Source organism: Schistocerca nitens, chromosome 1 (assembly GCF_023898315.1).
Source record: "Schistocerca nitens isolate TAMUIC-IGC-003100 chromosome 1, iqSchNite1.1, whole genome shotgun sequence".
Lineage (NCBI taxonomy): Eukaryota > Metazoa > Arthropoda > Insecta > Orthoptera > Acrididae > Schistocerca > Schistocerca nitens.
The window spans coordinates 356,768,384-356,780,963 of NC_064614.1; the positions used below are offsets into that span (position 1 = coordinate 356,768,384).

General features: G+C 38.5%; 1 protein-coding gene across 1 annotated transcript in view; it reads left to right on the forward strand.

Annotated features, from left to right (window-relative positions):
* Nucleotides 1-12,580, forward strand: part of LOC126248851 (amyloid protein-binding protein 2) — a 107,374-nt gene that overhangs the window by 37,603 nt on the left and 57,191 nt on the right. The window contains exons 5-6 of the mRNA XM_049950284.1: nt 509-677; nt 8,438-8,701. Of these exons, the coding sequence (XP_049806241.1) occupies nt 509-677; nt 8,438-8,701 (433 nt within the window). The remainder of the gene's footprint in view (nt 1-508; nt 678-8,437; nt 8,702-12,580) is intronic.

Here is a 12,580-nt window from a genome sequence, read left to right on the forward strand (position 1 = left end):
TTGCCAGTGTTGGATGCTGTGCTGAAAACTTGCTGCATAATTTATCTCTGAACTAATACGTATCAAAGTTCTGGACATTTTAACAAATTTTAAAATTCCACCCAGACACAAATTTTGGGGCTGAAAAGAGGACGTGTCCGGAAAATTCCAGATTTATGGTAGTACAATTAAAACTATGTTTTTCCAGTATTTTATTAGTATTTTCAGTGTTGTTACATATAGAAGGTGCAGCTATTTTGTTCCATGAGAAATAAAACTCACAATAACAGTTTTACGGTTTGATCTGGTTTCCTTTCTACTGAAATGGTGCTAGAGATTATAATCAGAGACTGTTTTAACATCTGGTCAGTCCTGTACTAACTGGATCATTTTAATAACAGGCAAGTCACTTCAGTACATTTATGTGGGATTAATTTTAATTGTTTGATATTATTAAATTAGTATATTGTTGCAAATAATGGAGTTGTGTATGCATAATCCGCTGAGTAATATATCGTTGTCTTTCCAGATTACTTCATACGCAAGCAGCTTTTTACAATTTTGATGGCGCAGAGCAGACGTTTCAACTTGCTTACAGTTTAGTCCAAGAGCTAAGAAAGACAGATAACACCACAAATCTTGCAGGATTATTTACGGAGTTTTCTGTCTTGTATTTCTCAAGAAGTGAATATGCTGAGGTAATGATGGAAGAACTAAGTAAACATAGTATTTTAAATTTTACACTCACCTTGCAAGGTGTTATTTTTTTTTTTACCTTTAGGCATTTATTTAAATCAAGATTTTCTTAATATTTCCTTATTAATTACATCTTTAAATTCCAGACCACTTAAAAATTAAACCTATTAATTTGCGTTAACATATGTGGTTACAAGTGTAATACATTATAAAAATCGTAATAAAAGAGGCTATGAAACCAAATTTATACATAACATATCTTTATGGCTGAGAAATAAACGTACATTACAAGAGATGCTGGAAGTGAACCCCCACCCTCAATGGTGTAAAGTTCAACACAGCACTTTGTGTTCATGAACTTTGCTGCTAGAGTATTGGGTAACGCCAACAATCACGTCTTTAGCTCATCCACACATTCTTCCATTAACTGCAGGTGCTGTTCTGTTCATATTTAACAATGTTCCCTTTCCAGAATGAGATTTTCACTCTGCAGCGGAGTGTGCGCTGATATGAAACTTCCTGGCAGATTAAAACTGTGTGCCGGACCGAGACTCGAACTCGGGACCTGTCAATGTTCCCTTTGTTTTCAGCTTTGTCATCAAGTCTTGAATGCAGCGTTCAGGTGTTTTTCATTGAGCACCGCAATGTTCTAAAAACAATCACGGACAAATTGTAAAAGAATCATTTATCCAATACTGTTTCATGGGAAACATGGGCTGTCCCACAGAATATTGATACATCATCAGAATCAGACAGCAGTGGAAGAAGCAAGTTGCATGTTGGCGACTGCCTCTTGTCATGCTCTGAAATGAAGAATGTCTTACCCACTATCCTTCCCACCACTCCCATAATGGTATTCCGCATCCCACTGAACCTACCCAGTATCCTTGTCCATCCCTACTCCACCCCTGTTCCCAATTCTCATGGCTCATATCCCTGTAATAGACATAGACACAAGACCTGTCCCATACATCCTCCCATCACCAACTACTCCAGTCCAGTCACAAGCATCACCTATCCTGTCAAAAGGCAGGGCTACATGTGAAAGCAGTCATGTGATCTACAAGCTATGCTGCAAGCACTGTGTTGCTTTCTATGTGGGCATGACAATCAACAAGCTGTCTGTACACATGAATGACCACTGACAGACGGTGGCCAAGAAACAGCTGGACCTCCCAGTTGCTGATTGTGCAGTCCAACACAAGGTTCTTCATTTCAGTAACTTCTTCACAGCCTTTGCCATCTTGATCCTTCCTACCAATGCCAGCTTTTCTGAATCGTGCAGGTGGGACCCGTCCCTGCAATATATCCTATGTTTCTGTAACTCTCTGACCTCAACCTTTGTTATCACTGTCCTTCATCCACCTACCCCTTTCCCAGTTCCCACTCCAGGACTACACAGCCTTCTATTCTACCAGCCCACCAGTGCACCCACAATCATTTAACTTGTCTCCTTTTCCACTGCCCGCACCACTCCTCGCTCTCCATCTAAACTCACGACTGTACACTGCTGCCATACCCTCTCCTCACTTTGTCCCAGTTGGTCCCTGCAGGTGGCACTTTACCGTCACGCTCTCTTACCCTACTGTACCCCTGTCCCCAACCTATCCATTTCCTTACCACCACCACCACCACCACCCAGATTGCTTCTTCCATCATGTGCAGTTGCTCGCAGTCTCGGCAGCCAGAGACAGTGGTAATGTTTGTCTGAGAATTGTGTGTGTGTGTGTGTGTGTGTGTGGAGGGGTGGGCGGTTTACTTCAGTAGAAGGCCTCTTAGCCAAAAGCTTACTTGTCTAGCAGTCTTTTTGTTGTGTCTGTCTGCAGCTGAACCTCTCCACTACATGGTAAGTAGCAATCTATCCTTTTCATAATATTGTTGATATTCTATCCTGGATTTTCTGATATTAAGATTTTTTAACACCTTTCCCAGGGACTCGTAGGAGACAACTTGATCTACTGGAATGAGGATCTCTAGCAAGACAATTCCCAGAATATCCTCAGTTCATGTTTTTGCTCTCAGAGAAATTTCAGTTTTCACTGTTTGGCAGTATACTAGCTGCCACCAGTTTCAACAGTAAACTGCATAAAAATTAATCATATGATTTTGCAACACCTTGAACAGCTCTGTTTTTGTATACTTGGTGCTTGTAACTTTTTATCTTTGATTGTAAATTTTATCTGTGGTATATGTAAATCCAACTCCCCAGTATAGTTTAGTCACAAGGTTTTGGCAAATTAAGTAACAAATAGATGCACTTCAACAGTCATCAACTGTACTAGACAGTGGCTGGTAATGGATGCCCAAATGCTTGTTCTTCATACATATCAGTTTGTCAGTTTTTTAATGTGGCTGGTATATCACGAAGTTGAACATACCTTCAGAGTATTCCTCATTACTGCTAGAAAGTAGTGCCTTTGTTGACATGTATTAGTCTGTGGCCACTTTTGGAGTTTACTCAGCTTTTTCAGGTGGGCAGGTCTTTTCTATTAACGTGTTAACAACTTCTTTTGTCTGTGTTTTGATTGGGGGGAGATGGGGTGTGGTTGGTTTGGTCAGTAGTATAATCAGACCTGTTAGTATAATGTGGATATGATTGAAGTCTCGAGGACAAAAAGTCTAGAAAACTAGGATAACTACTTGCCAGTGACTGGAGTCAATTTGCGAAATGTCATAAAGTACCAACTACTGCTAATAGTCAGTTTCTGTGTCATTGCTACCCAAATAGTTCTACACATAGAATCCTAAATAAAACTCTTGTGATTCATGATTGCAAAAGTTCACTCTACATATTAATGATAATTTTGAACCAATTACATGTGTGAAGACACAGAAAAGTTATTAAAAATGCTGGGAATGTCATTTGCCTGGTTTCTTTGTTCTTCATTACTTATTGGCCTGAAAACTTTTATTTCTGACATAAGATTTACTGCATTGCATATCCATGAGAGGTTAAAATTCTTAGCCCAGCTGGCAGTAGGTCCTGGGCATCATCCTTTCACATTATCATGTTGAGGTCCTCAGGTGCACTGTCCATGCCAAGATAAGCACTTCAGACTGCAAGATGGTCTGTGTAACTTTGGTAATCATTTATTCTCCCTTTTTTCAACATTTTACTGTATTATACTGTACAGTTACTTGTGTAATGGAGGGGGGGAATGGTCTATCAAAATCAAATGTGCATCATCAGTACAGTTTGGTACAGCATTTGTATATGCTTTTCATTGTGACGCTGCAACTCTGTCATTGAAAGCTTAGACGATTCATGAATGGTCGCCTTAGGGTAAGAAAGGTCGTCAGTATGAAAAGTTTCACATTGAATTATGGCTCAACACTATACATTGTTCGAAGATTCAGCAACTATAGTGACACACACAACATTGCAGATCTACCTCACAATGGACTCCTAAAATCAACAACACTAGCCCCAGGAGAATGCACAGTGCTCTTTTGGAAGCACCTGGGTATGCCGTACTAGCAGGGACACTACTAAATAGTCTTAATTTTTCACATGATTAATTTCACTTCTAGACATTCATTATGAACAACATAGCAACCTCTCTGCCCACCAACATTGTACCGTGTGAAGAAGGTGGGCAAGGAAACACTTGGAATGGAACCTGTATCAGTGGCAACAGGTTCTCTTCACAGATGAGTGAATATATGGCTGATAGTTGCTGTAGAGAAGTGTAAAGGCAGTTAGGTCCAATGCACAATTCAGGTATGTCGCCTCACTGGTTCAGCAGGGTGGTGAGTTAAAAGTCATGCTTTGGGATTTTAACCTCTGCAGATGTTTGCAGATGTTGGACGCCTCATTATTATCTAGTTTAATTTGAGGATTGTGCAGTAATTGATAAACAATTCCTGCAACTTACTTTCTGTCATGTTTTGGGATGGTAACATCTGCAGATGTTGGACATCTCATCATTATTGAGGGTGTGCTGTAATTGGGAAACAGATCCTGCAACTTATTTTCTATCTATGCAGCCAGCATTTCGACAATCTGTTTGCCACTCAAAGTAGTGAGTATACTGCACTCACTTGTGAACTCCTTGTTCCAGGAGGAACAAATCAACCAAATGAAATGGCCTGCAGTACCTGTCGACATGAGTCCTATTGAGTGTGCATAGGACTATTTGAAACTTGCAATGTATTGCTACAGGAATCCTTCTGAAACACTGGGTCATCTCAGGGGGAGGGGGGTGGGAGGGGTGCCTGCTGGTGAAGAGTGGAACAAGCTCGAGTAGCAATGTCTTGAAAATCTTTTGAAGATGATGCTGAAGAGGAGGATCCAAGCATGTTACAAACCATAGGTTGGGCCACACACAGTACTTTATGTCATCCAGGAGCATACATAGATTTTATAGGTATGCAAAATGGTGCACTTTTGAAGGAATAGCCCTTATTTTGGTTATGTTTCATTTTTATTTTGCAATAAAGTTATTTTTTTAATATGATGGTGCTTATTGTTTCATTCTGTGCTCCTCACATATTTTCGGATATGTGGGTAGAGCAAAAAACTTTTTTTAGCTGTTTATCCCAGCAATAAGGTTTTATATGAAACTCAAGTGCACTCCACAAAAAATGTCACCCATTCCTAAATGAAGTGCTTCTTAGTATTGTCCTTTTGTCCCCTTCAGTAGCATGATTACTTGGTAATATGCTGCCGCATTCTCTTTAAATCAGTAGCAAGTGAGATGACGCAGTGGTTAGCTTGCTGGCTCCAACACTTGGGAGGACTGGGATTAAAACATACAGTGCTCTCTTTTCTATGGACTGCGTGAATCATCTCAGGCAAATGGTGTGATAGTGTTTTTGAAAAGGCAGTCCATGACACATCCTTCCTTTTTCAATTCAAGTTTGTGTTCCTTGTCTGTAAGACTTTTTTATTGTTAATGATGTGTTAAATCCTGAGAACTTTCTCCTTGTGGGTCAGCATACTCTGACTATGTAAACTAGGATATTACAGGACCATTTTTGTGAAATTGTAGACTGTCTCTTCCAAAAGTTGCCTCCAGTGGCTGCTTCTGTGTGTTGACACATCCCACATGCCTCATGGCTCCTTACAGAATTTGATTGATGAATGAATGACTCTCAGTGGTTAAAACTTTTATATGCTCTGCCACTTGAGAGAAGTCACTCTTCTGTGTGGATAGTCGGTAAAAGCGTCAGGAGACCCCATATTACAGGTTGCCTTTGAATGTATCACAGATAATGCTAGTAGCTGTGGGTCACATGTGACCCAAAAATGTTTGATATGGACAGCGGTACATGTGATCAGTCTTCACTTAACCCACAGAGCATCACTTGTTAACTTTTTCTTTATCCAGCCTACATCCACTTCTGTACTCCACAAGCCGCTTTATGGTGTGTGGCAGAGGATACTTTTCATAGCACTGTTCCATTCATTGCTGGTGCGTGAGGAGGATTGTCGCTAAAACTCCACATGGCATCCAATTTCTCTGATTTTCCTGATTGTTATCATAAGTAAACTATATATTGCCTGGCTCTTGATGGAACATATGCTCTCAAATTTTCATCAATAAAGCTCTCCATGATGCCCAATGCTTCTCTTGTAGAATCCACCACAGTAGTTTATTGAGCATATGCTTAAAGCTCTCACGCGAGTAAACAATCCCGTATTGAAACACACTGCCCTTTATTGGGTATTCTCTATTTCTTCTATTAAAACTACGTAGTAAGAATCCCAGTCAGATAAACAATACTCGAGCATCAGTTGAATGAGATGTCTTGTAAGCTACTTCTTTGGTGAATGAATTACATTTTACTCAGTGAAACTCCGTCTGGTATCTGCTTTTCCTACTTTTTGTTTTATGTGGTCATTCCAGTTTAGCTTTATGGATGGTTACACCTAAATATTTTAAAATTGTTACTGTTTTATGGATGGTTACTCCTAAATATTTTACACTAGTTACTATTTTCAGCAATTTCACATATGTAGTGTAAACAAACAGTAATGTATCTCTTTACCATGTATTCATAATATATTATATTTATTTACCTTCAAGATGAACTACCGGTTTCTGTCCGAATTGTTGATCCTCTCCAGGTCTTCCTGCTTTTTGGTGCAGCCGTCTGGCTTTATAATCTTTCTTTAAAAATGGTATTTTCCGCAAGTAACTTCACAGGGCTCCAGCATTATCCAACAGATCACAAATATAAATTGCAAATAGTAACAGCCCAGTAATGCTTGCTTGGAGTAATGCTGCAATTATCTTTATGTTTATCAGTTTTGTTCCATTAAAAATGATCTGTTGAGTTCTGTATGCAAGGAAGTCATGTATCCAGTCACAATTCTGATCTGATACTTGGTAAGCTCATATTTGGTTCACGAGATGTCATAATGCTGAGCATAAAATGTGTTACATAATTCTATTACAGATGACATTGGTGATATAGGCCTTTAATTTAATGTGTCTCCCTCATGATCCCACTTGAAAATGGGAATGACCTGCACTTTTTTCTAATTGTTAGGTACCCTTCTTAAATCATCTGAAAATGGTAGCCTGTCTTCACTCTTCTTTAAAGTTTATAAATGCACGTAGCTAAAGTTCTGTATCAGATGTTGCTTTATGGTAATTTTTATTATTGTCCTGACAAGAAACCTAATGTTAATAGCTATATGCTTTCAAGGTGAGCCAAAGCCTTAATTCCCTGACGTAAGGAGTGACAGAACATTGAAGTAAACGTAAGTCTGCTAGCTTTTGTGGTCTTCATCACAGAAGGTAAAATCTTCTAGGTTGTTAGGACACGTTATATCTCTTCTACATGATTGACATTCCAACCCTTCTGCTGGGATCTTCTTCAGGTCTTGTGGTGTCCACAATATGATGCACATTAACTGGAAATTAACCAAAATTAGTTGTACAGAAAAGAGATCCCAGCCATTGAAACTATCAAGTTCAGTCCTGCGATGCTTGTGGAGGACTGACTATGCATAAACTGTAGGTAAGTTACCACTTATAAGTACCCTGGACAAGAAATGTAGTCTTCCTAAGATACTGCTTGCCGGTGCTGTGTAACACCATCTGTAGCCTTGATAACAGCCTGTATTTGCAAAGGAAGAGAGTCCGAAAGTTTCTTCAGGTATGTCATATCCAGATAGGGCCACTCATTGATAATTATGTGAAATGGAGCTACCAGATTGGGGAGATATTGCTACATTTCATCCACTGTTCCAGATAGTTTGACATTTTATATGGGACAGAGATTATGTGATTTAATGGACCAGTCAAGATGTGACAGTGTGACTTGCTGTTCATCAGACAGAGAACATATGTGTGTAGTCGTGTGACCAAGGTGGTTGTCATCTTGGAAAACAAGTGTGTCCACAGCACACCCATCATGAAGATCTAGATCTAGGACAACACTTGGTCACCATCAGTGATGAAATAAACATTCACCCCCAGTCATGGTATGAAAAACACCCCAAAACATCGCAGAACCGTGTCTGGCCTGAACTACACCTTCCACATAGTGCAGGTTAAACCACTCATTGAGCCATCAGTTCACTTACCACCTTGCATCATTTGAAAAGAGGCAAAATTGTGACTCATCAGACCACACTATATACCACACACTTGTCAGTTTTCCTTTAGAGTGTTTTTTGGCATTATGTAAATGTTTTTCATAGTAGTTGCAAATATGTGATTCTGTATATAATCTATAACAAATTTAAAATATGTTAGAATGAATGAAGTTTAGTGATTCAGAAATATATGTAACTTTACTCTCATTCCAGGCATATCGGTGGAGCATAGACGCATTACATCAGGCAGCATGTGGTGTTCCCGTTCACGTAATAGTTGATGTGCTGCGGCAGGTTGCGAAATCTTGTGTTGTGAAACGAGAATTTAAGAAAGCAGGACTTCTCTCTCGCCAGTCAGTTTATCTTGCTAGGGAAGTGTTTGGTGTCAAACATCCCAAATACTCAGATGCTTTAAGTGATTACGCATTTTTTCTTCTGAACTTCGACCTTGTTCGACCAAGCGTTGATGTATTTACGGTAAGTTGTTAAGCACTTAAATGCATTGAGTTGTCAAATATTTAAAGCGCAACTGCGCAGAGAGGTGGGGGGGGGGGGTCGGGGTCAGGATTAGTGACACTAGACTGACACCATTTACATCTTTTTAGTACACTTTATAGCAAACATGAATCTCTGTTTGTTGTTAGTGATAAGAAATGATGTATAATTGTAGAGTGGGAAATACGCTTAAAAACAACTAAAACACTCCTTTTGTAGAATGCATGTTTTCAGTGGATTATTAGTTTATCAGCTAAACTTTCATGTTTTCTTTTCCTTGGAAGAAGACACGTTGGTTAATACAGGCTTGGTTAGAGCTAGAGGCTGACGTCTGTTTCACTATAATGCGGTGCAGTGTGATTTTTGATGTTTATGTAATTTCACTGTTCGTGAAATACATTTTTTGTCCCGATTTCAGGTCTGTTATTATTTATTTACTATTGTGTATAGCTTTTTTCACAGGTCAGTTAAACTCATTTTTCATTTAAACCTAACTTCCACAGTGAGAAAGTTTATTACAAGTAAGGGAAATTTTAGTTCGGTAAAATTGAGTAGTTGGCCACACTTGTCACACCCATATGACTGTTAGGTGAGAATATTGATTTCATTATTGAGATGCTATAGCGTTGTGAGGTTACGTTTTTGCTGTTAAATGTAGTTTTGCAGTTTCTTAGAAATGAATTCCTGCAAGTGTTTGAAATAACTCAAATGTATTCTGTTACTTTGTGGTAGCTACATAATTGCTAAGCAAAGATAGGACATTAATAGTTTTGTAAAAAATATGTCTACTGCACATATTTTGGTGTAAGTGTTGGTAATCGACAAAAGATAGGCACCTCTCAAGACGTACCGTATGTGTTTTGAGGGACAGACTGAAAAAATGGGAATAGGAAATCAATGCCTTTTGCAGTTTCTACTGATTGGAAGGGGCTGCAAAATTATGTATATGATTGCTATTTTTGTGTGGTTAATGTTGAAGATCACAACGCAAAAAATAAGAAGTGTGTAAAATATCCTAGCATTTCTTTGGTATTACGACCAGTTACACATAGTGAATCTCTCCCTGTTGCAATTCCACCTACAATTCTTGAAGGTTTGCACAGGACAGCAACTCAAAAAATTAATGTGGTGTTTAAAAGCTGGAAGAAGATTCTGCACAAGTGTTATTTATACAAAACAAACTAAATGATTAATTCTAGAGTTGAATATAATAGAGGGAAACATTCCACGTGGGAAAAATATATCTAAAAACAAAGACTCTGTAACTTACAGAACGAAAGCATTGGTATGTTGATAGAAACAATAAGAAACACAAACACACACACAAATTTCAGCTTTCGCAACCCACGGTTGCTTCATCAGGAAAGAGGGAAGGAGAGGGAAAGACGAAAGGATGTGGGTTTTAAGGGAGAGGGTAGGAGTCATTCCAATCCCGGGAGCGGAAAGACTTACCTTGGGTGGAAAAAGGGACAGGTATACACTCGCACACACACACACACACACACACACACACACACACACACACACACACACACACACATCCATCCGCACATAACAGACACAAGCAGACATTTTGCTTGTGTCTGTTATGTCCGGATGGATATGTGTGTGTGTGCGTGAGTGTATACCTGTCCCTGTTTCCCCCCAAGGTAAGTCATTCCGCTCCCGGGATTGGAATGACTCATTACCCTCTCCCTTAAAACCCACATTCTTTCGTCTTTCCCTCTCCTTCCCTCTTTCCTGATGAAGCAACCGTGGGTTTGCGAAATCTGAAATTTGTGTGTGTGTTTGTGTTTGTTTTTGTTTCTATCAACGTACCAACGCTTTCGTTCGGTAAGTTACAGAATCTTTGTTTTTAGATATTATTCTAGAGTTGAATTGACAAGACACCATCGTATTGCTTGGGTCAAGACTGAAAGCAAAAAATCGTCTACTACACAGAGTATCATTGTCTTGGTAAAGGAACAGAGAAAAGGAATAAATAAAATTCTTTAAAGAATAAGACCACATGGTTTTTTTGTGATATTTAGTGTTTATTGAATTTCTTTAACATCACTTATGATTTGAGTCCATAGAGGTTGTTTAGACTCGTTAAAACATAGCTTGAAAGGTGTACTTTTATATAATGGAAATTTGTTCGGCTAAATACTTACGGTACATCCAGTATGCCATGAGGAGATGTATGAAAATGATACATAAACTATTCTTGGACAATATGTGCAGATTTGAAAATGCAGTAGAAACCCTATATACTGCGGATTCGGGTATAACATGGTACAAGGTATGCCCCCCAAAATAAAATCTACATCTACATGTATACTCTGCAAACCATCGTGAGGTGCATGGCAGAGGATATGTTCCACTGTACCAGTTATTATGATTTCTTCATGTTCCACATGCATATGGAGCGCGGGAAGAATGATTGTTAGGAATGCCCTTGTGCGTGCAGTAATTACTGTAATCTTATACTCATGATCCCTATGTGAGCAATACATAGGGGATTGTATATTCCTAGAATCATCAATTAAAGCTGGTTGTTAATAGACTTTCTTTGGATAGTTTACATCTATCTTCAAGAGTCTTTCACTTCAGTTCCTTCAGGATCTTTGTGACACTCTCCCACGGATTAAACAAACCTGTGACCATTTGTGCTGCCCTTCTCTGTGTACATTCAGTATCCCTTCTTAGTCCTATCTGATAAGGGTCCAATACACTTAGTATTGCTGTACATGTTCCCAAATTTATTCAGAACCCAGACTCATCCTTTACCATTTGTTTCACCCTTCTGCAGAAAATTCTCATCTCGTGCCAAAATTGCAAGTGTCTGTGGCAATTAAAATCTACAGCAAAAGAGAAGTGCTAGTATCCCAAAACAATGTTTTTATAGGTTCATTATTATTCATTTTTAAATGTAGTAGTCAGTGTTTCAATGTAACTTCCCTTATTGTCTATTTCTGGTAATGGTCTTGAAGTATGTCGAAAATGTGAGATGTTCTGTGTTGACAGTTAATTTTAAGTGACCAATGACTTAATTGCAGCAGACGACACTTTTTGTAGTCCTGAATTTAAATTCATATCGAAAGCTAATCACAACTTGCGATATGCAGTGTGTCTGAGAAAGTGGCAGTCAGCAATCTGTAGCAGAATTAAAATCATGGCTGCTTTGTTCACAGCAATTATAGCTGAACTCCACAAGCAAACTCAAGACAGAAAAAATGCAGTTGCAGCACTAAATACTTAATCTAACTGCACAAGCTGCCGCATTACCAACTGATGAGCAGTCCTGGTTGGTACTTGGTTGTAGTTTATAGTCTATCCAAGCAAATTCCAAACGAAAGAAGAATAATAGTATGAAAAATAAGAGAAAATAAAAAAAAGTCTGTACAAGAATGAAAATTACATGCCAAAGTATTAGAAATTAAGAAAATTACATTTAAATCAAGTAACTAAATATAAATGACAATGAAAACACAAGCTGCACGAGCTGCTGCATTACCAACTGATGAGCAGTCCTGGTTGGTACTTGGTTGTAGTTTATAGTCTATGCAAGCAGATTCCATGAAAGAAGAATAATAGTATGAAAAATAAGAGAAAATAAAAAAGTCGGTACAAGAATGAAAATGACATGCCAAAGTATTAGAAATTAAGAAAATTACATTTAAATCAACTAACTAAATATAAATAATAATGAAAGTCTTATGATTACATTGAAAAAGCGAAAAAAATTTTGCTTTATTTTGTGAGGTTCGAACCAGTGACCTTGTTCATGACAGGTTAATATGCTAAACACTGCACTATGACACTGTACGGTGTAAAGTTGTTATATTTATGGCTGTGGTACCCCAGTAGTAATGATTATTG